Source organism: Epinephelus moara, chromosome 20 (genome assembly GCF_006386435.1).
Source record: "Epinephelus moara isolate mb chromosome 20, YSFRI_EMoa_1.0, whole genome shotgun sequence".
Taxonomy (NCBI): Eukaryota; Metazoa; Chordata; class Actinopteri; order Perciformes; family Serranidae; genus Epinephelus; species Epinephelus moara.
The window spans coordinates 44,306,615-44,333,127 of record NC_065525.1 but is presented as its reverse complement, the minus strand read 5'-3'; the positions used below and the strand labels follow the sequence as shown (position 1 = coordinate 44,333,127).

General features: G+C 42.7%; 2 protein-coding genes across 3 annotated transcripts in view; one reads left to right on the top strand and one right to left on the bottom strand.

Annotated features, from left to right (window-relative positions):
* The window catches only part of cadps2 (Ca++-dependent secretion activator 2), a 633,342-nt gene that overhangs the window by 410,144 nt on the left and 196,685 nt on the right, over window positions 1-26,513 (bottom strand). The window lies entirely within an intron of this gene.
* The window catches only part of LOC126407707 (metabotropic glutamate receptor 8-like), a 212,319-nt gene that overhangs the window by 71,619 nt on the left and 114,187 nt on the right, over window positions 1-26,513 (top strand). The window contains exon 5 of the mRNA XM_050072857.1: window positions 9,149-9,365. Coding sequence (XP_049928814.1) covers window positions 9,149-9,365 — 217 coding nt within the window. The remainder of the gene's footprint in view (window positions 1-9,148; window positions 9,366-26,513) is intronic.

Here is a 26,513-nt window from a genome sequence, read left to right as displayed (position 1 = left end):
AAGTGGCTTCACTACTAATCCCAGCAATAAATATGTGTCTGTCACAGTTTTTGGTACAGTTAGGTCTGATATCCCACCTCGAGATGCTTGATAAATACAAGCCACATCTTGTTGAGTGATCATTTAGATTTACAATTAGGGGTTAGTTTGGATCTTTTAAAGTAGGGTTGTATGAGTAACTTATCCAAAGTCAGTGTATTTATGTAACAGAGTCAATTATACAGCAGTAATATGTGTAACAAAGTCAAATGTAACTTTGAACTGATTAGTTTATGGTGGTCTAATGTCAAAGTTCAAGGTCACTGTGACCTTGTCTGCCCCATTTTCGTGAACATAATATCTCAGCAACATCTTGAGGGAATTTCTTTAAATTTGGCACAAACATTCACTTGGACTTTAGGATGAACTGATTAGATTCTGGTGGTCAAAGATCAAAGGTCAAAGTTGCTGTGACCTGTCATCCATCTCATTCTTGTGAACGTGATTTCACAAGAACAGCTTGAGGGATTTTTTTCAAATTTGGCACGAATGTACACTTGGACTGAAGAACAAACTAGTTAGAATTTTGTTGTCAAAGGCCTGCTGTGCTGCTGCCAGAGGAGCCGCTGAATGAGTTCCCTCTAAGTCACTAAAAGAGTCAGAGAAGGAAAACATTCAGGACGCCACAGTTTATTCCACACTACTGAAGCTGCTCCTCTTTTTGGATCCACCGCAGAGTCGGTAATAATTTCGCTTTCAGCCATGCTTGTTGTTGCCGTGGGTAACAGTATGACATCAATATGTCAACAAGTCAAAATAGTATCATGATATAAATTTTACATATTATATTAAAAATTGTACTGGTATTATCTTGAATGAGTATCGTATCTTTTAACTGAGTATTTATACTCTGCAGTATTGTTACTTTAATAAATACAAGCAATGTCTTGATGGGTGATCTCACATCAATAATGGAGTTTTGCATGATGCATTTTATGAAATAATTTTACTTAGAGATGAGAGAATACAGAATTAAAAAATATGTGGAGATTAAATGACTCAGAAAGCATAACGTCATGTCTTCTTTAACCTGAGGCATTGAAACATGTCATTAAAAACAGAGTTCCTGTCTGGTTGTTGAGTTTTTCTGCTCAGCGTGACAGCGAGTCATTCTGACTTCATCCTGAATTCAATTGCGAGACATTAAGAGAAACGGAGCGGCGGCGGCAGGAGTCATGTAGGATCTCACCTGGAGGGCGAAGCTGTTTATTGTCCAGGAAAGAGACAGATGACAGTAAATAGAGCTTTACGTTAAACAAGACAATCAGAGCGAGGAGTGAATGATGATGGACGTGTGCTGTCACCTCAGATGGATTTCTCCTCTCATCGTTCAGTCGAGCAGAAAGCTCGAGGCTGTCACAGGAATGACGAGCATCAATCACTGTCGCAGGAAACACCCTGAGACGGCAGGAAACGACGAGCATGTCCTCTGATGTGAAGACGTGTAAACATGTCCACACACACAAAGATCTGTCCTCAGTGTGAGACCCGGGTCTGATTCAGCTCGTCAGGTCTCGGCGAGCTGAAGTAAAGGTCTGGTGTAGAGGGTAATGAGTGCTGTCAGGACGCTATCCATCACGACGCCATCCATCAGCGCGCTGGTTGATCCGCTGGGATCACTTCAGCTGTTCCTCCCACTGAGTCCTCCTCTGATTCTGGGGAGCTTTTAATCTTCAGTCAGTCAAATCTCCAGTTTAACATGTCAAGCCGGAGAGTCAAATCTGTTTCCAGTGCACTTTGTCACATTTTGCTTTTCTTGATGCGTCAGCTCTTCGACCTGAGCCAAGCATTAAATCTACTTTTCTCTAATAGTTAGTTTCTTTTTTATTCAAATTATTGGCGTTTCCACCCGGGGTGGGGGAAAAATCGTTACAGCATAGTATGACGTTACTTTTTTCATTTTTTTTATTATATAAATTATTAATATTACAAATTCAAATTAAACTTCAGTTAGCCTTAAGTATGTAATCAATTGTTTTGTCAGTAAACTACATACATTTTGCTGCAAAAATGGCTGAAGTGAGATAAACTGACTGAAAATTTTATCTTATTAGATGAACCAGATGTTGACACAGTTTTACAGTTAAAATATATTTTATTGCAATACTCAGCATATTGCAACATATTTAACATATAATCATATTATATCGTGACTGAAGTATTGTGATAAAATCGTATGATTGATCCTCTGCTGATTCCCACCCCTTGTTTTCACTCAGATTTTATTTATTCATTTATTTATTTATGTGCAAAAATTAAGAATGACCATTAAAAAAAGAACAAGCTTTTGATTTGGTGGTCCAGCTACGTCCCAACCCTCACCTATGGTCATGAGCTGTCGGCAGTGACCCCAGGTTGTCGGTCCAACTGCGCGTCATGATATGCTCTTGATAAAGTGTTCTGTAGTGTGTAACCCCCAAAAGGGTAAAACCACGATAACCTCCTGATTATAAAACAGCACGATGTGAACGATACAAAGATCTGACAAGTTTGAATGTCGTGTAGTGGCGACGGCAGTAGCTCAGTCCATAGGGACTTGGCTTTGGGATCTGAGGGATGCCAGTTGAAGTCCCTGTGCGGAGCAAGCATTGAGCGTGGACTGGTAGCTGGAGAGGTGGCAGTTCGCCTCCTGGACACCAGGAGATGCCCCTGAGCAAGGCACCAAACCCCCAACTGCTCAGGGCACCTGTCAATGGGCAGCCCCCTCCCTCTGACATCTCTCTACATGTGCATGTGTGTTTCAGGCCGAGTGAAAAACAAAAATTGAATTTCCCTTCAGGGATAAATAAAGTATATCATATATATCTTCTGATTCAAACTTAGCTCAAGTCAAGTAAAACCTGAAGTCACCTTGTTACTTTTTACAAAGTTGTTTAATTAATTTGTGTTTTCTGCATGTCAGCATCTATAATATTTCACCCTGACAAATTAGTAACCTTTAAGAACTTTTAAAAATGAATTTTGAATAAAGTTCTGTGAGCTTTGATTTTCAACCTTTTTAAAAATCCTAAAATTCACAGTGTGATGAATAGAATTTCTTCAGACCTTCAGATAAGAGCTTCAGATCTGATCAGATGTTTTGAGCGTCTCTCCTTTTTTATTCAAAATAAAAGCTCTGTGTGGAGCAGCGGCCGTGAAGGTAACACCCCGCCGTGATTGCTCTGTTGTGAGGATGGAGATGAGAGTGCGTCGAGCTGATCGGCAGGGTGTCCAATTAGGCTGCTAATTAAAATTGCAGTCCTCCAGTCATAGCAGGAAGTCCTTCAGAAGCCACCAGCAGGGCAAGAGTGTAATTTCTCCCTGAGAGTCTCTCTGCAATTTATTTAATAACACAATGTGGAACTCTGTGTGACTAAAGCTTTTACAGTTATTATTATTATTATTATTATTATTATTATGATTACTGCGATAATTTGATGACGACAGCTCTCTTATCCACAAAGAGTCGTAATGTTGTTTTTCCCACATGCTCGAATCACAGGATGGTTACATATTATTATGTATACGTATAAGAGGAGCTGATGTGTTTTAATGGGGCAGCGGCTGACTGAGCATCAATAACTGATGCTGCTGTTTATTCAGTCCACAATGCATCATTAATGCTAATGGAGGTCCCCATTATATTCTCATGCAGCTGCAGTTATTTTAGCCATTACTGTATGCTTTGTGTGTGTGTGTGTGTGTGTGTGTGTGTGTGTGTGTGTGTGATATCAGAGTTCATCGCAGCTTCACTTCCATGAATCTCCATGATTTCAGATATAATCTGTAGCTGCTGTCACACAGTCTGTCTCCTCATGAGGAAACTGTTTGTCTCTCAGATTTTCTGAAGAGAGTTTGGTTCGGAAAACAGTGTTAACTTCAGCAGCCAGTTTAGATTTAGTTTTAGCCTTCAGACAAAATGATTATTAGTTTAATCATTTATATTCTTCATAGTTTTAGTCGAAGAAAGGTCATGACATTTTAATCTTTCAGTCAAAATGTTTTTTAATGCCATAGATGGCGACAGTCGTGGCCAGAGGCATGATGTTTTCGAGTTGTCTGTCCATACGTACGTACGTCCTGTCCTTGTGTACACCATATCTCAAATAGCCTTGAGGGCATTTCTTCAAATTTGGCACAAATGTTCACTTGGACTCAACGATAAACTGATTGGATTTTGGGGGTCAAAGGTTAAAGACAGTGTGACCCTGAATCTGGCTCATTCTTGTGAATATGATATTTTAAGAACACTGTGAGAATTTCTTTAAATTTGACACAAACGTCCATTTGGACTGAAGAATAAACTGATGTTTTTGCGATCAAAAGTCAAGGTCACTGTGACCACACAAAACGTGTAACTCAAGAATTAATTTGCTAATTATAACAAAACTTCACAGAGATGTCTCACAGGATAAAATAATGAAGTGGTGACATTTTATATCCAAAAGGTCAAAGGGTCACCTTCAATGTGACATCATAATGTTCTACTTAAAACGATTTTCTGGCCATAATTCAGCGTCATATCTCAGGAACAGAAGGCCAACCAACGGCTGATGCTGCTCTAGTGTGAGTGTTTCTGCTGGCTAGCAAAACATTCTGGTGCAGACTATTTACTGGAGTTTGCCGACCTGTAGATGCTTGGATCTCACACTGCTCATATGGCATTAAAAAATAATTGCAAGCACGACTGTTGTTGCTTTTTAGTTCATGAAATATTTTATCACTCTGTTCTCTACTCCTCACGTTTTGAATGTCTGATATTCCACCACTAACATTTTCGTCTTGTCTCCTCACGTCTTGTCAGCGAAAATGAAACATACATTTCATCATAGTTTTTATTATCAAAATCTATTTCTAGCTTGTTATCGTCATGGTGTCGACGTCCACTTCTTTTATACAGTTCAAATGACAAAGCATCCACATCCTGCAGAGCGATGAGTTTGCCATGGGTGGATGTCAACAAAATGTGTGACTCTTCTGTTTTTTTTTTCATCACCTCCCAGCTGTCAGCGCTGGTTTCTCTTACCTGTGACCGCGACGAGAGTTTTCTTACCACGGCCATTCCCTAACCTTGAAGTGGTTGTTATTGAAACAATATTGTTTTGTGCCTGAACATAATCCACAGTGGAGTAAAATCAGAAGGTGATGTTGTCCTGTCGATGAAGATGCTTCATTACTCATTGAATTTTTACATTTTGAACTTATCTTACATCAAACAGAAAATATGAATTTCCAAAGTACTCCCAAGTAAACATCAGATAAACAGAGGATGTGTAAAGTCTCTAAAATAAAAAAACTTCAGAAGCTCAGACGTGTTCTTTGTGTTAGAAATAAACTTCCTCTCTGATGGTTAAAGCTGCGGCACTGTGATAGCGTCAGCTCTCGGACAGGTTTGTATTTACAGTACAGGCCTTTAATTTGCTGCCTGTCGCTGAGCGAGTCGAGCAGAGTGACATTTGTATTGCTGTCAGGCCCTCGGCCGTCCGTCTTCCTCCCCCTCCCTCCTCCTCTGTGAATCCTGATGAGGCGTCCGGCGGCGCTCTGCCCAACACGCCGGCCTCTGACTGAAGTGAAATCAATCAGCCCTTCAATCTTTCTCTAAAGGACCATTATCCGGCCCCGCCGGGCCTGTCGGGCCTGTCTGCTGCAGGATCTATGACCTGATCCGCCTCCCTAATTCACACAGCAGAGCTCGCTAACTCCACTCTGACAAGAAACCCCAACAACAGGAAGCTGAGGAAGGTCAGGATTTAGGTTCAAACTTGATCTGTTTAAATCTCAACAAATATACTGCAGGATGTTTGAGAGCGACAACAAACAACATTTAGAAATCTGACTGAAAACTCTGCTGCTGATGTTTTCTACCTTCCTGTCTCCAGTCTGTAGTTTGATTTGTTTCTCAAACATTTCAACAAGACTCAGAGAAAAGAAACACAAACAGATTTTTTTTTAGTAATGTGAAAAAGAAGGAAAAAAACTAGAATTAGCACTTTGTAGTTGTATACCTCCGTCCACCTGTCCAGTGTCTCTGTCAGTCTCCATCCATGTCAGTGAAAACATGGATGCTTCACACACAGAAGATCTATACAATCAGCACAGGTTCAAGATTAGAGTCACCAATTCAGTATCTGACCAAATGTCTCCCCTTCTGTTCCTGAAATATGACGCTGAATTATAGCCAGAAAATCGTTTTATGTAGAACAGTATGATGTCACATTGAAGATGACCTTTGACCTTTTCGATATAAAATGTCACCACTTCATTATTTTATCTTGTTTGACATTTGTGTGAAGTTTTGTCTTAATGAGTCTAAGAATTTTGAGTTCTGGCCAAAAACATGTTTTGTGAGGTCACAGTGACCTTTGACCACCAAATTCTAATCAGTTTATTCTTCAGTCCAAGTGGATGTTTGTGCCAAATTTGAGAAAAGACCCTCAAGGCATTATTGAGCTATTGTGTCAACAGGAATGACATGGATGCAAGGTCAAAGTAGCCTTAACCTTTGACCCTTGACCACCAAAATCAAGTCATACCATCCTCGAGTCCAAGTCATTATTTTTGCTAAATTTGAAGAAATTCCCTCAAGGCGTTCTTGAGATATCATGAGAATGAGACAGACAAGGTCACAGTGACCTTGACCTTTTAACCTATGACCACCAAAACAAATAGATGTATCACTGAGTTCAAGTGGATGTTTGTGCCAAATTTGAGGAAATTCCCTCAAGGTGCCAGAAACATGTTTTGTTAGATCACAGTGACCTTTGACCACCAAAATCAAATCAGTTCATTGTTGAGTTCAAGTGGACGTTTGTGCCAAATTTGAGAAAATTCCCTCACGAGAAGAAGAAGAAGAAGAAGAAGTTCACGAGAATCAGATGGCCAGGGGGGACAGTCAGCCTGAAGTCATAATGCATCCAACCATGGCTGTCAGCGTGGAGGCATAAAAACTGGAAAAAAAAGTACCATCCCTCAAAAACTTGACAACAATGTTTTTTTTTTTCTTTTAATGAGGAAATGTTTTTATGAAACATATCAGGGATGCCACCCTTTATATGCTTATACTCGGGGTCATCCTGATCAGGATTACATTGAAACCTCTGAAATAAGACATTTATTATGCCTCTGTGTTGGTGACAGCTACGGCATTATGTTTTCAGGTTATCCATCCATGTCATTCTCATGAACGCCTTGAGGGGACTCTTAAAATTTGGCACAATGAACTGATTTGATTTTGGTGGTCAAAGGTCAGTGTGACCTCACAAAACCTGTTTTTGATCACAAAGTAAAATAAGTCAAAGAACAACAAAATGATGAGCTGCATTTTATTTCCAAAAGGTCAAAGGTCAGCATCACTGCAAGATTAGATTGTTCTGCAAAAACTCTTCACTGGCCGTAAGTCAGGAACAGAGGGGGAGACATTTGATCAGATACTGAATTAATCTTGAAACAGTGCTGAATGGAAACTTTTTTTTATCATATTAGCACTTATTTGCAGACTATTTTGTTTTATAAAATGCAATAAAATATTGCTGTATTGCTTCTTCTTCTTCTTCCTCTGTCTTCCTTTTTGGCTGCTCCAAGTACCAGCACCATAACAGCATGAGTCGGAGCTCATCAAAGTCCAAGCAGCATCTGGCTTGACGCTGTGTTTTACGCGGTGCTACAGTCTTGTCTGTCTGTGCACTGTTGATTTAGATTTCTGCAGCTGTGCGCTCAGTGCAGGGAACCTCTCACATGTCACAGGCACTGCAGCGGCTTGTGTGTAGCATGTCATATGTATGCAAGTGTGAAGCATGTAATTTCACACATGCATACTTAAGACATGCTTCATATTGCAGCTACATAATTGCCCTCAGTTTCTCTGTGCATGATGAAAGGAAGAAGAGAAGCCAACAAAAGGAAGAATCAAGGACAGCATTGTATCAAAAGAATACTCCACCCGTGAAGACCGTTTGTAAATCAGTTACTCGCTGTGTGTTACACTGAATTATTAAAGGAAGCTTTGTTTTTCTCGCATGTCTCCATGGCAGACTCCTTCTAAGAACTTGCATTTATTTTTATGCCTCCGTGCAAGTGATATCTTGGCCAGTGGCACTATGTTATCAGCTTGTCTGTCCGTCCGTGTATCCGTCCCACAATATCTCAAGAATGCTTTAGGGGAATTTCTTCAAATTTGGCACAAATGTTCACTTGGACTCAGTGATGAACTGATTTGATTTTGGTGGTCTAAAGTCAAGGTTACTGTGACCTTGTCTGTCTCATTTTTGTGAATGTGATATCTCAAGAACACCTTAAGGCAACTTTTGTATTCTTTAGTAGTGACAATATCCTCTAACTGGCTCCACTAGCCTTTCTCCAAACTGGTTTACGCTTGTTGTTGGTGTTGTTGTAAAATGTGTTGTAGGTGTCTGGAAATCTCTACTCCTGGCTGTGATGTATCGTATCGTATCGTAAGTTTCGTAAGTTTCGTAAGTTTCGTAAGGTCTCTCTTAGCACCAAACCGAACTTTGGGGAGGCACAAGAACCTGAACAAGTCTCGTGGAAAAAGCAGGAGAAACTGGTGGAGCTGTGGAGTGAACAAGAGTCTGTGTTTAATTCGGTTGTATCTGATCCACCAACCAGCACTTATTTTACCAAGTCTTCATTTTTGACATTGTTCTCCTCTTATTCCCACTGTCTCCTCCCACTCTTATAGCACAACTAACAATTGAGGGCTGGTAGCAAGTGAGGCGATAAAAATCTAAAATGTAAACTTTGTATACACATACATTTTATCTTTATGGATTATATTGATGCCAAATTAACAAGGATACTGTCGACAAATTACACCTTTTATCTTGTGTTTGTAGAGTTGTGTGTTTTTCAGACATATAAGGAATTGTTAATATGTCATATTTCCTAAAGGGAGTTTGGTGTAATGTTTTCCACCAGGAGCAGGATGGGAAATAGTGACCCTGCAGGATCTCCCGTCTTTGTAAAATCTTATAATGTGTGACTAAAACTCACATTGTCTTTAGATGTGACAGGGGGTCAGACTCAAGTCGTCTTTAGTGTATGGTTGGCGTTTAAGAGTACGGCTGCTGTTTCAGTGAGTTGAAGCTAACGGTTAACTCTCGCTGTGTCTCCACAGATCCCTCAGATCAGCTACGCCTCGACGGCTCCAGAGCTCAGCGACAACACTCGCTATGACTTCTTCTCCCGCGTGGTTCCTCCAGACTCCTACCAGGCTCAGGCCATGCTGGACATCGTCACGGCGATGGGCTGGAACTACGTGTCCACGCTCGCCTCTGAGGGAAACTACGGCGAGAGTGGCGTGGAGGCCTTCGTCCAGATCTCCAGAGATTCAGGTAGGAAAACAATCTGTAAGCTGAGGTGAGATCTGAGAGTTTTGCTTTACTTTGAAAACCAGCTGAGACGAATTAGACGTCCCCTGAGTGATGGAGGACAGGTTGGACGAAGAGCCACGGCAGACGCTGTGGTTTTTGAGCTGCTGGTTTTTAAACTCGCTGTGCTCCTGACTCGCTGTGTGTTGATGAGCGAACAGGAGGAGAGGTCATGTAATTGACTCTTGATGTAATTACAGCAGAAGTCGACGCTGTTTTCTCCCCGGCTGGTCACCGTGAGGTAATCAGGCTCTCTGCTCTCGCTGATTAAAATGTTATCGTACCACGACGAGCTCTGACATTAATTAGATTGTAAAGGGTGTGTTAAAATACATCAGCAGTAACATGTATGTTGGGGATCAGCGATGTGTGTGTTTTAAGGCTGCATTTACGGCAAGGTTGTGCGGTGGTGTGGGAGTGTCACTTAAATGGCCCATTTGTGGGGGAGTGGAGGGTGGAGGCCGACTGCAGGAAGCCAGTCTCCTCATTTCAGTGACTGAGGATTTGTCTTCTGTAAGTTTGTTTATGTGGGCTTAAAAGATCTGTAGAATCCCCTTTGGTCATCATTACTGTAGTACACACACACACACACACACACACACACACACACACACACACGCACACACACACGCTTTCCTTTGTAGGACAGTACACGAGTGGTTAATACATACATTATTTCTTCTCCTCTCTGTAATAGGGCTGTCAAATGATGAATTTTTTGAATCACCATTAAGTGCTGAATTTCAATACATAGTGTCCGTCTCAACACACCACAGTTCCTAGGCCACTTAGGTTTGACTTGTTTCTGTTCCAGCTCCACAGAGCTCACATGAGGCAGGGCAGGCCAAGTCCTTCCAAAATCACATCTCACCAAGTCCACTACTGACTTGATGTCCTGTGTCTGTATATTATCATTGTACTTCAACACTGCAGAACACGCTTTTTACGATCCAAACCAACACAAACTTCCTGTCCTCCTTTACACAGAGCCCGGTGCCACTCTGAAGTCATCGAAATCCGGCATTTGGGCAGTGACTTGTGGCGTCAGAAACCAATGAAAAAAGGCGTCCTGTAACGTTGACTTGTCCGGTTGCCATTATAATTTAACAGCGTCCGGCGGCGTCAGGGGGAGATGTGGCAGGACAAGAACGAAAGTTAAGGCGGTGAAACTCCAAGTGGAGCAGGCAGGAGTGGTGGAGGATGGGTCCAACAAACACCAGCTTTCACCCGAGAGAGTGATGTTTGCGTTCTGTAAAGGCCCTGACACACCAAGCCGATGGTTGGCCGTCGACCAAAGTCGGGCCGTCGGTGAGCGTCTGTCAGCCTAGTTTTTGCGGTGTGTCCCGCACCGTTGGCACTTTGGCGTCAGCGGCTTTTCAACCAGTTGAGCATGTTGAATCTGCGGCGGAGCTTGTCGGTGAGAGAGATCACTCTGATTGGCTGTAGTGAGTGAATCTGCCTGTAGTGAAACTGGGGCTAACCGGTGCTTCCTCCTCAGGCTCCACTTCACTCAGCTGCCCCACAGACCCGCTGCTTCTTCCCACTTTAACCTGAATAACAAACCGGAGCTAGCTGGGAGCGGCTAGCGGAGCGTTAGCCGCAGCATGACCGGAGGGAAGCACAGCCAGTTAGCCTCCGCTAGTCTCTGAGCTAGCCCCGGCTCTCCGTTTGGATCCAACCGGAGCACCGAGCCCTGGTTTGTTATTCAGGTTAAAGTGGGAAGAAGCAGCGGGTTTATCGGGCAGCTGAGTGAAGTGGAGCCTGCGGAGGAAACACCGGGACCGTCTGGATGTAATAGTCCGTGGAGGTGCTGCGGTGCTCGGCTGCACAGATAGGAAACCCCTCGGCTGACAGGATGTACCACTCTCTCACTCCGCTCTCTCTCACGCAGGCGCAGAACGTACCTGCTACTTGGCCGTCGGATGTAGTCCGTGTAGTGTGTTCAAATGCAACTGACACAGGGCGACGTGAGGCGACGTAGACGACACAACAGTTGGCTTTCGTCGCCGCTAGTTCTTTGATGTCGGTTTGGTGTGTCTGCACCTTTAGACTCTAAAGCCAAACCCTGTTCTTTTTTCCTAAACCCAACCATGTGTGTGTACTGTTGAACGAAAAAGAACATCAATTCACCTACATTGTACCAATGTAGTGCTTTTATTTTGACAGAGACTGTATGTAAATGTTGAATTTCCTGCAAAGACAGAAGTGTATCTTGAAAGAGGAGAACCAGCACACCCAGGGTACCTTGCACGTCGTTATGTGGACGTGGAAAGTCCATGACCAAAATGTTAATATGTGATGAGGTCAGAGTGAGAATATGTTGTTACGCAAGACGTTATTCACAACCTCTTTTAGTCATGCACACTAAACCGCCTTCCAGCACTATACCTAGCGTAGATAACTTGTGCCTGTGATCTGTCACATAAATAAAGTAAATATAAACTGACGTTAGTATCGTCCACCACCATATGCTATTCAAAATATAATGACACTGTTGTGCAAACCTAAATGATCGCAGAACCTTTATTAAATGTCATATCAATGCAGACATTTTTACTAAATATAAATACATGCTTCAGTGGCTCTTACAGTTAATCAAGATTAAAAGCTTTTTTTTTTTTTGTTACGTGTTTAGAATTCCTTTATTTTGCATTTCAAAACAGTTTAGAACTTCATATTAACGAGATTCTTGGCTGTCCCAGACAAGAAATGACCAATGTGACAGAAACGTGGTGATATCTTTGGTCGTGGCTCTGACACAGTGGTCCTACATTGCACAGTGAGAGAGGTTCAAGGATGACCATTGTCATGGTCTTGCGATCAAAGACAGCCTGGGATAAAAGACCAAATTTCATTACCATTTCATTATCACATCACAACACCAGGAAACAATGGCTTAAATCATCCCAGGGCCGTGTATGACTCCAGACTGTGGCAGTGTTTGTGCTCACTGTGAACCACCCAGGCAGACAGAACACCAGTTATTACTGATACATTATAATGTGACTGACTCAGAATAGGCTTAATGCTATCTGAAGGTAATCACACAGCGCAGCTGAATGCAGGTTTGGATATGAGGCTCACTGAGTGAGCAAGGCAACGTCACACAGAAAGCCAACACTGAATGAACTTGACAAACTGACTCCAAACATGCAGCTCAGCGCTCGACATTAACATCTGACCGGGGCAAGTAAACTCTGTTTTCAGGCAAGTGCAGTGCCTCATGCAGCTTTTTGACCAGGCAAATGAAAAATAAATGTTTGCTTTGAGTTTGGCATCTTGGCCGTCACCATCTTGGATATTTGGAGCCAGAAGTGACCATATTTGGATAAGAAGGTGGAGCTGTGGGGAAGCGAGGGGTGGATGTGACTCAAAGATTGTGGTGACGCCACGCAGACAGCCTGTCACTCTCAGCAGCCACGCCCTTAATTACACCTCTTGTATGAGAGGCAAAACGTCTTCAAGAAACTCAGACAAGTCCAGTTGAGCCTACAATATAGCACCTAGCATATAACAAAACATTAACATGACAATCACTTTCCGTCCCTGTTATATGGCGGCTGATCTCGTCCTCTTCTCGGAGGGTAAGGAGGTCCTGGACCTCACTGTTTTCCCAATTTGCATACATTTTTTGCCACTGCTCTTCTTCCTTGAGTTACCTGCTAACTGCTAACAGCTACTTTTTGAATCTCCTGCAGTGGGTCGCACCCATAATATGTCGTCAAAACATCGCACCTGTGCCTCCCATGATCCCATCCTGCCAGCTGTCCTGTTTATACAGACATTGTTTCAGCACTGTTACTACCTCCGTTCCCAGCCCCCGCCTTTCTGCCATTGTACTTTTATATACAGAACGGTGAGGCAGCATAACAGTGTTATTTTCCCGCCTTGAACAGGCAGTGTAAAAGGGGCTATAGCTACAAAACTGACTAGCCTCTGCTACATGGTATACCAGAGGTACGCCTAATTACTTGGGTGTTACTGTCAGAGCTTGAGCTTCTTTTGAAAATTAAGGTCCAGGTATAAAAAACTTTACTGTGACTTTTTTGGCACTTCACAGGAAAGGAATTCAACACACCAACATGTTATAAACATGTGACATGTGTTTGATAGATGATGAAATGTACATCCAGGGAGCAGAGCAGCGTATATGTGGAGCTGTGTTTCACAGGATGTGTGTGAACTCTAATGAGCATCATGTTGCTGCTCATGTTTCCTCTTCAAAACTCTGCTGATTTAGTTTATTATGACAGAAAACACCAGTTTCTCCACAGTTACTTTTTATGGCACTAAAAAGAACAGAAACATAGTGAATAATAAAATGAGATTTTTCCTGCCAGCTTTCTCTTCTGCTTCTCTCGGTCACTGTAACCGGGTTAATAACCTGGCTGCTGTAACATCCTACATATTCACCTGCAGCCTGTGACAGTGCTGTAATCTGTGTGTAAATGGCAGCAGCAGCAGTAATCATGAAGAATGGCTGCCGATCGAGGCGTTTAAAAGCTTTAGACTAATAACGAGATGCTGTGCAGAGAGCAGCTGTGGCTCCTCTGAGGGATCAATGAGCTTTCATCTCTGCCACTGCTGCTGTTGTCTCTGCACACACACACGCACATATACACACACTGCTGCACATGGCTTCATTAGCAGCCCCAAGTATGTATTTATATCAACAGGAATGAGGTCTGATGGTATGAAGCTTCTGAGCTGCTGCGGGCTGCACAGTTCATGGAGGAAACCGTGATCAGAGGATGTATTGATTAGAGCTGATGGCTGATGAGCTTCTAATGAGGGGACCGTGTGAAAGAAAGCACGTCTTCCTTAAATATAGTTGCCTTTTCTTAATTATCTTCTAACCCAACAGATGATGACTCATTCGGCCGAGTTTAAGAAAAAAAACAATATGTATTTAAGCTGCTTGTGTGAAAAGCCTCGTTGTGTCACAGTGATAATAAATAGCCTCAGAACTGTTGCTTATAACGACTGATTAACTGCTTAAAGGCTGCTTTATTTTCTTAGAGGGGACATTCAGTTTTTGTAGCAGCACAAAGACACAAATAAATAAAAAGATAAAGTAGAAGAAATAAATAATAAAATGTATGATACTAAAATAAGAATAGAAGCTAAATAAAAATCTTTTTGATCTTTTTTTATTAGTTAATTGTCCATCGAGTGTCTGAAGTGTTTCAGAAGTGAGTGGAGCGCTCTTAAGTTGTGTATAGCTCCAGTGAGAAGGGGGTCTCGAGATTTTGTGGACATAAAGTTGGATTTGTAGGGTGGATTAAGCTGTTACAGGGAGGTGCTGTACCTACAGAGGGCGCCTGGGAGATATACATGGAGAAAACCAGAACAGTGATTGGTCATCTTGGGCTGCTCATGTTTTCCTCTCCAGGTTGCTGATACTGGTACAGATTTACAGTTTAAAGAAACATGAAGCAAGCTGATAAGGGGCTCAGTTGTCTTCTCTTTTCAACTTACAAACATCTAACAAAGACTTTTGGTAAAAGAGTTGGTGAACAAAGTTAGTATAGTGATGAAAGGAAGGAAGGATTGACAGAAGGAACAAAGAGGAGGAAACGATTTGGAGCAAAAAACAAATTAAAAGCGGAAAGAAGGAGTTAGGAAACGAGACAGAGGAGGAAAGAAGGATGAAGTAAAAGATAACCAGGAAAAAAGAGGAGTAGGGTGTATAGAGGTGGAAAAGTGAAGATGGGAAAGCAAAGGAGGTATAGAAGTGGTAGAGAAAGAAAGTAGAATATAAAGAGGAGGCAAGAAGCTGGTAGAAAAGGAAAGGAGGAGATGAAGAAATGAAAATGGGAGCTATGGAAAAGAGAAGGCGGATGTATGTAGGAGGAAAGGAAGAGACTGAAAAGGAAAGGTGGCATATGAGGAAATTAGGAGATAAAGAAGGAAAGGAGGAGGTAGAGGGGAAAGGAAGAAAGGACACAGATGATGAAAAGAAGGAGAGAGGAAAAGGGGAGGTAGTAAAAAAAAATTTAAGTGAAGAAAAGAAGATATGGAGTGAAAGGTGGAGGCACATCTGTGAGGTAACTTCCTGCACCCTCTGATGATGTCATCCAGCTGCTGAGACGTTGACAGATACTGATGATGTCACCTGCGCTAACGACCGCAACACAACATCACTGCCGCTGCCCCGCAAAACCCGTCTCCATGACAACAGCTGCAGATCTCCCCTCAGCGTGTCGGAGACACTTTGAGGGCGGATGGATGAAATCTCGGCAGGTCGCCAGGTTAAGGTGTGTAAACCTGCAGGGGGCGGAGCCACGAGACAGCTGACAGGTGGAGCCAGCCTCCTGATCGTCTGTGATGTCAGCAGCTGATCATCTGGGCGGCCGGGAAGTTGTTCCACCTCCACCTAATGATTTCACACCTGACCAAACAGGATCTGAGTGTGTGTGACGCAGTGTTGACTTTAAAGGGCCAGTCCACTGACTTTAAGATCAGATGGATCTGTTTGGTTTTGTTCACCAGCAGATAAAGTACATCATGAATGACTGTTACTCCGTCTGCTGCTTCAGCACCACAGACAGCGCCGTGGATTTATCACACAGCACAGTTCGGATGCTGATATTTCAGAGCCACGACCGGGACCACAGATTCTAACTCAGTCAGATAAAGGATTATGATCAGGCCAGCTAGACGAACATATTCAACCCCTTCGCTCCGGCGCCCTAGATTTCAGGACAAACTGGTAATCTGAAAAACAATAAAAACTCGCATCATTAATGCAGCTCCATCAAATCATTTACATAAAACCCTCCCTATCACACACCCTGTCTCACACACCCACCTGCACCGACACACACACGCCATATTAACTTAATAATTAAGGTCCAGTGAACCATCTTCCCTCAGTGATAATAAAACCTGGCTGATGCCCCAAAGAGCCCTGAAAGACTCCAGTTAACTGGTCAGGGTGTAGAAAGTGTGCTCGACTCTCAGATGTGAGAGCACTCTCCAGCAGCAGAGCACAGTTTAATTCCCGCTCACCTCTTTTCATCCTCCAGATGAAGGTCAGCTGCTCGGAGCTCCGTCCAGTTTATAATCAGTTAGCGACACCTGGACCAAACCTGCAGTAAAAAGTCTCGGAGCTCCAGCCTGGTTTTTCCTCGTGGATTGTTCTGTAATGAGCCCAGGTGGGTTGACTTGTAGGTGTCTGTCTCCACCAGGCCGGGCCGAGCTGTTCTGCGCAGGGCCAGCTGGCACATGACGGCAGAGTTTCCCAGGCAGCAGAGTCACTGACCTCATTGGCAGGCAGAGGCTGTCACAGATTAAAGGAGCATTTACATAATATCACCGCAAAGAGTCTTTTTTTTTCTCTTCCTGGAACTTCCTCGACTGAGCTCTCCCTCCCGCTCACACTTCGCCAACATAATGTGGGAAATATCAGAATGCCGTTAAATAATTATTTCCTCGGCTTGGTAATCCTATTAACCATAGATTAAATATCTTCTCTGTCCGTTTGCCTTTGAAGTCTGTGAGCTCTCTCTGCCATCAGCTGCTGCAGGGTTTTTCCTCTAAAGCCTGAACTCCAGGAAGCCTCGACCTCCTGCATGCTCGGCTGAGTCACCGTCACCGCCTCGCCTGCTGATACCAATACGTCCACCTGGCTTTAAAAGTTTATTTTGGGTCTTATTACAGTGAACACGGACAGGGAATGGAGAAAGATGACATTACACAGCTCCATAGCTGGAAACATTTTCCAGTCCATGTGAGCGCTCGTCCTCAGGCCCCATGTGGCGGGCCCCTTTCTGTGTCCGTTTACAGTACATGGTGCCATGTGGGGCCACAGGTGTGACACTCGTGAGTAAAACTGGTGGAACTATTTCTCTGATGGGGCAGATTATCAGAGAGTGGGCCCCTGGGCACAGATATGTAAAAGGCCCCCCACCTCTCCGACACAGGAGCAGGACACACACAGTGTATAGCTGTTTAGCCTCTTTTTTGTGGTTTGTGCCTCTTTGTAGTCCTTTTTTGTCTCTTTAAAGTCCCAGAAACACCAAACAGACATAAAAGAACTAGCAGCAATGAAAGCCGACTGTTGTGTCACATCACCTGTGGATAGGCCAAAAAGTTGCACATGAACACACCACAAAGACCACAGCCGACGGCCAACCAGCATGTATGCTCGGCACTTGCGTGAGAAGAAATAACTCTCCACACCAGCAGATGACAGTAGTCTTTATTTGTCATTCAAAACGGGACACCAGAGGATCGTCATGATGCTAGTTAGCTTGTTAGCACATTAACATCACAACCCAGTGTTGGAAGAACAGAGCATACTTACAGTGCGTCAGTGAGCAATAACACAAACCTCAGGAAATGTTTCTGCTGAAGGGCTCATTGGCTAAAGGAAAATAATCTGACTTTATGAAGCAAGTTTGTTCTGGTCTCACTCCCTCTTGACTTAAGCTCTTTGTTTACTTTCCTCACTTCTGTTTGTCTTCTTGTGCGCTGAGCTTAACTGCCAATCACAGTGATTTCATTCAACGACAGTCTCTACCTATGCTGATGCAAGATGCTGAATCAGATGACAAAACAGAATTCTGTTGCACCCTCTCGGCCTGGACTCGCTGCCACCCCAAACACTTTCCCGACTTTAAATTCCAGTGGGGTCCAATCAGGGATCTACACTGTAGTTGACAATGTAAGCAGCCAATTAGGGACTGCGTTGTTGTTGATGATGTAAAATGCAGCTTGCAGAGCTGTAATAGCAGCTCCAGAAGCAACAAGCGCTAACTCTAACATCAGTAGAGTAAACACAGCAATATGTGAAGTTATTGCAGAGAGAGTCAATAACAATTAAACAAGAGCAAGAAGATGCACTTGCAGCGTTTTTCAGAGGAAAAACCGTTTTGCTGTTCCTCACTGGATTTGGCAAAAGCTTGATTTACCACCTGGCTCTGTTTGTGATGAAGAAGATGTTCCCTGGTGTTTTATTACACTGATTGGCTGAGGAAGTTTGTCTCTCAAGACGAGGGCTCCCGCCCACTGAAAGGGTTTGCGGTGGCAGTGGGTCACAACGACAATTGTAGCATGCTAATGTTCAGGAGGTATCATGTTTACCATGTTTACCATCGTAGTTTAGCGTGTTAGCATGCTAACAATTGCTAAGTAGCCCCCACTAAGTCCTGCCACTTTTCACTCTGCTCCACAAGTCCGCCACATAGTAATGAACAAATGTAACATATCGTTTGCAGAAACGTACATTGCCAACATTTATTCTGGAGATTGGGTTGTGAACGAGTACAGTGTACCATACAAGGAATCTGAGGGGTTGTGAGATGGTAACTTTGAGAGGAAAGAGGACGAACAAAATTCTGATACGCAAAGTTGCATCCATGTTTTGGACTGACCTTTAATTTTTGTTTTTGTTGTTGTTTGATCTCTTTGGGTCTTGAACAGTTGTAAAACAACTCAGTGTGTCAAGGAGCCCAGGCTAAGCCAAAAAGGTCGGAACTTTATTGTTTCAGTGTTAAATGATGATAAACTTATGGGTTTTTTTAAATGTAAAAAAATGTAACAGTAGCTGTCAAATAAATTCAGAGCTTTAGAGCTTTTAACTGCATCTCACAGCTGAAAGAAAAAGCAAATACATAGACCTCGAGTTAAGATCAACTGTTGACTTTTTGGTCAAAGAAAGTCGTACAAATTGTACATGTGTCCTTGCCTTATTCTTGAACACTGAATGAAAATAACTACAAATCTAATTTATGTATGAGGTATGTTAGCACCATTTTGCAGCAGGTTTGAGGACATTAAATGTGGACATCTGCAAAGTCATGACCCTAGTCTGGGGCCGTTTAGTGGCCGTTTTGGTAACGAGCCAGAACTACGGTGAGAGAGACAGGATCCGGAATTTGATGGATGCGCCTTTCCGTCAAAATAAAAGCACCAAGCTAATAAAAATGCAGTGAAAATTTTTAATTTAAAGAATATAATTTACAAGAAAAGCCCCAAGCCATTAAGTTAACCTTTTTCTTTTATTGTAAATCTCTGGTGCGCCAGAATTTAAAGTTTTACTTTGGTGAACACTCTTACTTTGGTGAATTTGGTGAATTCCGGATCAGCTCTCTAGACTGGAACCAGAATCCAGACAAAATTCAGAGTGAATGGAAACCAGGCTCTTCCCTGTTCCCCGTACGTGAAGAGCCTGGTGACGCGAGGCTATCATGACCCTGAGACCTCGAAGGCCTCCAAATGAACTGTGGTGCAGTAGAGCGACTGGGCAGCTGTCAGCCTTGTGGGAATAATAACCTCAATAATGATGATTATTGATAATAATAACAGTGAATATTAATCAGATCCATTCTGCACTCCCTCTATCTTAACCTTTGATTCATTCCAACAACTTGTTCACTTTCCAATCTTCCTCTTCCCCCTGAGTCGGAACAGAATCCTGTGAGCGGAGTCTGCACAGCGTGATCCAGTCGCAGGTAGAGAAAGACATCACTGAAAGCAGTTTTCCGAGCTGACAGCAGGTCCCTGAATGTGTCCTGAAGCCATTTTCCCTCTGCTGTGGCCCCTGCTGTTCTTCTCATAATTCTCCCTGACTTTACAAAGTGGAAAAGGTGAAAACTAAAATTTCCTGAGACGGAGCAAGAGAATTAACTTCTTGAATCCAAACTCTGACACTCTGAGTATTTTGAGCTTGAAATTATGAACTGAGTTACAGAAGCTGACGTCTACAGAGTCTAGAAAGAGCGTTTCAGTAATCATGAGATTATTCAAGAGGTCACGTTTCCTCACCTCCATCTTAAGATTGGAGCATACTTCTACTAACGTCTTGTTTGGAGAATTTCGTATTGCTGTTGATTTTATATGTCAGGATAACATGTGCGTATTTTTTCTTGTCCGTGTTTAACTTACCTCGGGACAGGAAGTTGGATTAACACACTGTCTTACTCAATGCTGAGGGGCCAATTTACCAAAGTGATTTCAGAGCACTGCTTAATGATCACCAACATTGGCATTGTCGTGAAGCTGCTGGGAAAACAGCAATGACTTGCTAAAAAATATCCGACATAGACAGATTGATCCATAGTCAGTGTATTACCTTCAGAAGATGTCAGCCAACACGCCCCAAGTTTGGAGAAACAGGCTTTTCTGCTGTGGATGGGGGCATCAGGGAAAAGTATTTTAGCCACCTAAAAAATCAGTCTCAGTTTAAGTAAATACCATATTACTCCTGCCTGCTTCTCCAAACTGGGGGCGTGCAGACTGCCATCTACTGTACGTAATACTCTGACTGTGGATAAGAACCTCATACAACATGTCAAAAGATCCAAACTGTCCCTTGACCTGCATGGAAGTGATAAGAAATAAAACCTCATCACTTTTAGTTGGATGTGTGTGTGCAGGTCTGCAAAGATGTGTTTGTTGGCATGAGATTTGTGCTGGAGCAAGCAGCTGGCGTGATGGAAACATGAGGGAGGTGAACTCTGTGTCTCTACAGAGTGAAGATCAGTCACCTGGACTAAGAACATTTTTTTGTATGATAGATGGATAAACTTTATTGTCCAGCTCAGTGGAAACACAAAACACAATACACCAATAAAAACGTACAAATATACAATATAGAAGATACAATAGTGCAAATAAGCAGGTAGGAACAACAACTGATATAAATAATAAAAGAGAGCACATTGTGTAAAATAATAGCACTCCCTGATGCAGTCATTATGTGTTCAATGCCTGTATAGCAAAGGGAATAAAGGACTTCTTATATATGTTCCAGCTGGTTTTGAGGTTTGTTGGTCTCTGTTACGACCCGGCTCTGAGGCTGCAACAAGGATGGTGACGAGACAAAATTTTTTACTTAAAAAAATAATGATAAATAACCAAATAAACGTAAAAGTCAGTAATCAGTCATGTCTGTGTGTACGGGTGTGTGGAAATGTCTGTAGACAAAACAAAAGAACAGCAGCCATGAGGGAAGTCTGCTGGAAGGTGGTGGGCTTTATATCATGAAACACGCCGGGCCAGGTGTGGCACCTTGATGCCTTGATCCGCATCCTGAAACAGAAAGAACAGCCGGGAAAACAGGCACACCCAGTGGAGCGGAGGGGTCTTCACAGTCTCTACAGTGGTCTACAGCTTGGCGGGCAACTCGCTTAGATGACATGTCATCCACCATCCCCTGAGGAAGTCAGAAAGTATCGAGAGACGGACTAACATGTTGTTGGCTTTGGTGATTTTGTGTGAGATTTATTGATAGTAATTAAAATATAATTTTGGTATTTCTGAATTACATGTAATTTAGAAATGCTAAAATTATATTTTAATTACTGATTTGACGTTGGGTTTTGGTCACCATAAATGTCGGTATTCTACGTCAAAATGATGTTGGCATGAGACGTTAAGGAGACATTGAATTATGGTTGTTATGTGTCACAACTTAAAACCAACCAATTATCAACATCCTTTGACGTCAACATTCTACATCAAGTGATGTTAGAGTAAGACGTTGGTTTGACGTTTGATACTGGTCACCCGACGTCGTGACCTACATCCAACCAAATACCAACGCCAGCTGGGCATATTTGCTGAAATGGTGTTTTTAATTTTTTGGCCATTTTTGAGAAGTTTTCAGTGAAAATCCAGTCACAAATGACGCTAATCTACGGTGGTGCTGCCAATACGGGTAGTGATGCAGAATAAGAATAGATGAAATTCAAAGTGGACGAGTTTGTTCTGATCATAAGTGCTATATCGTAGGCAACTGGACTTGCTTGCGTTTCTTGAAGACGTTTCGCTTCTTCAGTTCTTAATGACTGGTATAGAGATGCATGCTTTAAACCCTGTATGGGTGTGAACCCTTGCAGAGTCGTAGGGGTCACCCATGTCTTCAAGAAACGCAAGCAAGTCCAGTTGCCTACGATAAAGCACTTATGGTTACCGTGACCTGGATGACTGAGAATGTCCTGAGTTTTGCCAAAGATGCCACCAGACTGCTCAGTGAAGGGGAAGAGAGGAGAACAGCAGGAATAACTGAGTGATTTCTGAGAGTAAGATAAAGAAATTCTGTACATTGTTGCTGCCGCTCAGTCGAACCAGGAGCTTGCCCGCCAGGAGAACTGGGATCTTCCTGCTCTCTCAGCGGGGAGCTCTGGGCTGACAGTAGGCTGACTCCTGTTTGAACTCCTATCTGACTGAGGCGGTGCCCGCCGCCCTGGAAAGCTACATTCAGCTCCACAGCTGTTGATTATTCGTTGCGAGCAGATGTTGGTTTGAAAAGCTGTGGCGGCGTCTGCCGGCTGATACTGTGTGTTGTCGGAGAGCAGCTCTTTTGTTTGTTTGTCTCTCGAGTGTCATTTGTTGTCGTCTTGAGGCTGAACAGTTCATGATAATCGCAGCTGCTTTGTGACAGGAGGAGCTCTGTGACGAGTTCAAAAGTTTAAGACCTGGAGACAGAAAAGCCTTTGAACAATGAAGGAGTTACACCGAGCACGTCACCAGTTACACAACCTTCATTAAGACTCTCTACGGGAAGTCTAAGGGACAAAAAGAAGATTTTACAAGAACAATGTCACAGTAGAAATACTGTAATGGAACTTGCTTAACAACATTTAGGCCACCATGTTTGATGTCCATCAAAGCCGTAGAGGAGCTCCAGCTGTGTCACGTGACATTGTCAATGAGTCCCTATCTCAAGGCAATTGAAGCGAACGCAACTGGACTTAGTTTTGTCTTGGAAGACGTTTCACCTCTTATCCAAGAGGCTTCATCAGTTCATGCTTGTCTGACTAGACTGGAACTAGTCTGACAAAACTTAGTCCAGTTGCGTTCGATTCAGTGGCCTCGAGATAACTATGACCTGGATAAATGAGAATATCCACAGGCATTGTCAAAGAGGAAAATTCATTACTGTCAGAGCCACAACACCTGAAACAGCTTTTGTTCTCACGACTAGTAAACTATCAACTTTCTTAGAGAGCAGATTTCAGGATTTGCAATCTTAGAAGCTCTCAGAAGAGACTTTTCAAAGTGTATTCAAGGAAAAGAATTTTGAATTTTTACACTGCAGTTTTTATTAATATTCAGTTTTTACCCTCTGGAGTCCGTCTATTCATCTCTGAACACACTGAACATGTTTTATTTAGAGTTAAATAACTTTGTAAAGTATTGCTGATGTGGGGCTTTCACACAGCATCTCATTTATGTCTGTAGATCATTAAAAATGGGTTTGTGAGTTAGTACAATTTTCAGTGATTTACAGGCCTGCGTAGACTTTAAATTAAAAAGGCACACAACTGAGTTGGAAAAAAATCCCTTGACATGTAAATAGACTTTATAATAGTTTTCTTTCTTTTATTTTTCTGCTGCATCTGTGTGTATGAACAGTGAAGCTACAGTATATTATCTACATCCAGAACTATTCTGTCATCATATTTTGAGTCATCATCATTAAAGGGACACTTTGCTGATTTTCAACCAGCTTTGTGTCCTAACAATGTGGATAGTATGTGTAAATGAACTGTAGTAAACTTCCCTCCTTTAGCAGCTTCCAGCGCTCCCTGATCATCTCTCAGCTCAAATGAAATCATCCAGTGGATTTTTTGCTGGCTCTGGAGCCGAACTACACATTGTACTTCTGCATTTTCGTTTGTCCTCCACCATGAGCTCAAAGAGTATAGAAGCGGATCAAGAGAGTTTCTCCGTCAAACTAACTCAACTCAACTCAACTTTATTTATAAAGTACCTTTAAAACAAACATGCAGCCCATGTTAAATGTTAAAAACACCAAGAGAGCTCGCCCAGACTGTAAAAACTGTAAAACTAGGCAGTGCTGATCAAATATAAACCAAGATTTTGTAACTGTTTTGCCCATTTCTCGTTTAAAATGTTTTCAGAAACATAATTTAGTGCGTTGTAATCCAATAGTTTGTGAACAGGACATGGGGTACCATATCGTTACTGTATGCAAATTTGCAAATCCTAGAATAGCGATGGATTGGCCTGCCTTGCTATGCCTCTGATTGGCTTACCCTGACATTCTTACCCTAACCAGTCCCACTCCTCTTGCCTTAACCGAACCAATTCAACCAATGAAGGCAACAATTACTTGCAACCTGGTCTCAGTCCAAGGTCGTGGAAACCCAGTGCTTGGTCAGTGACTTTCAGTGTCAGACACCGATGATAAAAGCTGTCCTTTCACGTTGGCATAATACAAGGCCAGCTGCTGTTATTGTTTAATGGTGCTGGGCGGTATGAGGGGGAGTAAAGTACTCCAGACGTCCCTCTCCCCAGCAACGCTTTCCAGCTCTTCCTGGAGGACCCTGAGACGTTCCCAGGCCAGATGAGATGTATAATCACTCCAGTGTGTTTTGGGTCTGCCCCGGGGCCTCCTACCAGTTGGATGTGCCCAAACACCTCTAACAGGAGGCACCCAGGAGGATCCTGATCAGATGCCCAAACCACCTCAACTGACGACTTTCGACATGAAGGAGCAGCAGCTCTACTCTGAGCTCCTTCCAGCCATACTGTAAGACAACCTGATGGTGACGTACAAAAAGCAAAAACCCAAAAGTTTGAGTTTCCAGAGTTGTTCTCTTCTGGACTAATCTTCACCACTACGTTTCCTCCATTAGTTTTAATAAATGAATGCCAAAATTTAGATGTAATAACTTATGAGTCTGACAGCGTCAGTCATCTGTCAGTAAACAGAAACGGTGCCAAGCCTTTTTTCACCGTCACTTATCTGCTTTCTCTGCAACTCACACTTTGATGTTCTAATGAAGACAAAGTGTCACAGGAAACAGTTCTTTTCTTCTTCTGAGCTCGGCAGCAGATATTCCTCTCATTCAAACAGTTCGCAGTCAAACAGTGCTCTGTGTGGTCCCATGTGTGCAGCAGATTAAATGGAGGGTGTGATGGTGTTGTATTTTCGCTGACGTTCTGTCGGATCAGTCGCTGTGGTGGAGAAACTCTCCCGTCTTTCTTTTCTCCCTCAGAAGTGTGAAAGCCTGCAGGAGATAATCTGCTTTTCTTTCTCTTCTTTCTCACAGCTCTTCATCCCCTTCCTTCGTTCCCTCTGTACTTCTTTATCCCTTAAACTATTTCTTTTCTTCCTCCCTGTCATATGAGACATAAATACACTCTGTCTCGCCTCACCTGTCTGTTCAGTTAGTGGTTTTCATTTACTTTTGTCCGTTCAAGGAGGAACATGATTTTTCTCCTTGTCGTGGTCGTCCATTAATCCACCTCTCTCCAAATTTTCTTGTCATCTGTTTTTTTTCTTTCATTTTTCCTGGAGAGCAGCATTTTTTACCCATTTTCCATCCACCTGCTCTGCATGCAGTCTAAGGAGTGGATGAATATTTCATGGCGAGGGATCCCTTCACCTTTTCCTCCCTTGAGAAAATGTTACCAGAGCAAAATTAATCATCCGTAGTCTGCAGCTAACCCTTTACTCAGACAAATAAAACACCCGCCGTCCATTAGCAGCAGCCGGTCAAACATCGGTGAGGTGAGGGACGGCTGCGCTCGGATGAAAAAATCCAGTCATTTGGGAGATTTTTCCTCAGGAGTTCAAAAACAAACTGCTCAAAAAACAAGATTGACCTTATTTTCACAAATGCAAATAAAAGAAAAGGTGAAGAAAGTTAAAAAGCATGCATAGAAAAACAAGAACAGTCTGAATTCACTGAAGTGAACCGGAAACAAAGTTCAAAGTCAAGTAAAGGTATTTCCATTTCCATATTTACATTTAGGGAAGAGATATGCCTACAAAGCCGAGCAGGAAGTTAAGTCCTCGTCTGTCTGTTGCTTCTTGCAAACCAAAGATGCAATTTCATGCAACAGGGGAAAAAAAGTCTAATTGTTCTGTAGTTTCAGTTTCTGTTTGATGACGTAAGGAGACTGAGGGCAGAAGCTAGCATGAGTTTGCCATCGTTTCTCCATCTATATCATCCACATCTTCTTAAGTGAATGATTTAAGTCAACTGCAGGGGCTGACGTCACCATGCAGGCTGATGTGATGCACTGTTTATACATTTACCTGTGAAAAGTAATGCACCACAGATTGTATATAACCTACGTCATCATGACGGCTGCGATCACGTGACCTATGCTCTGACGGAAGTAAAGAAG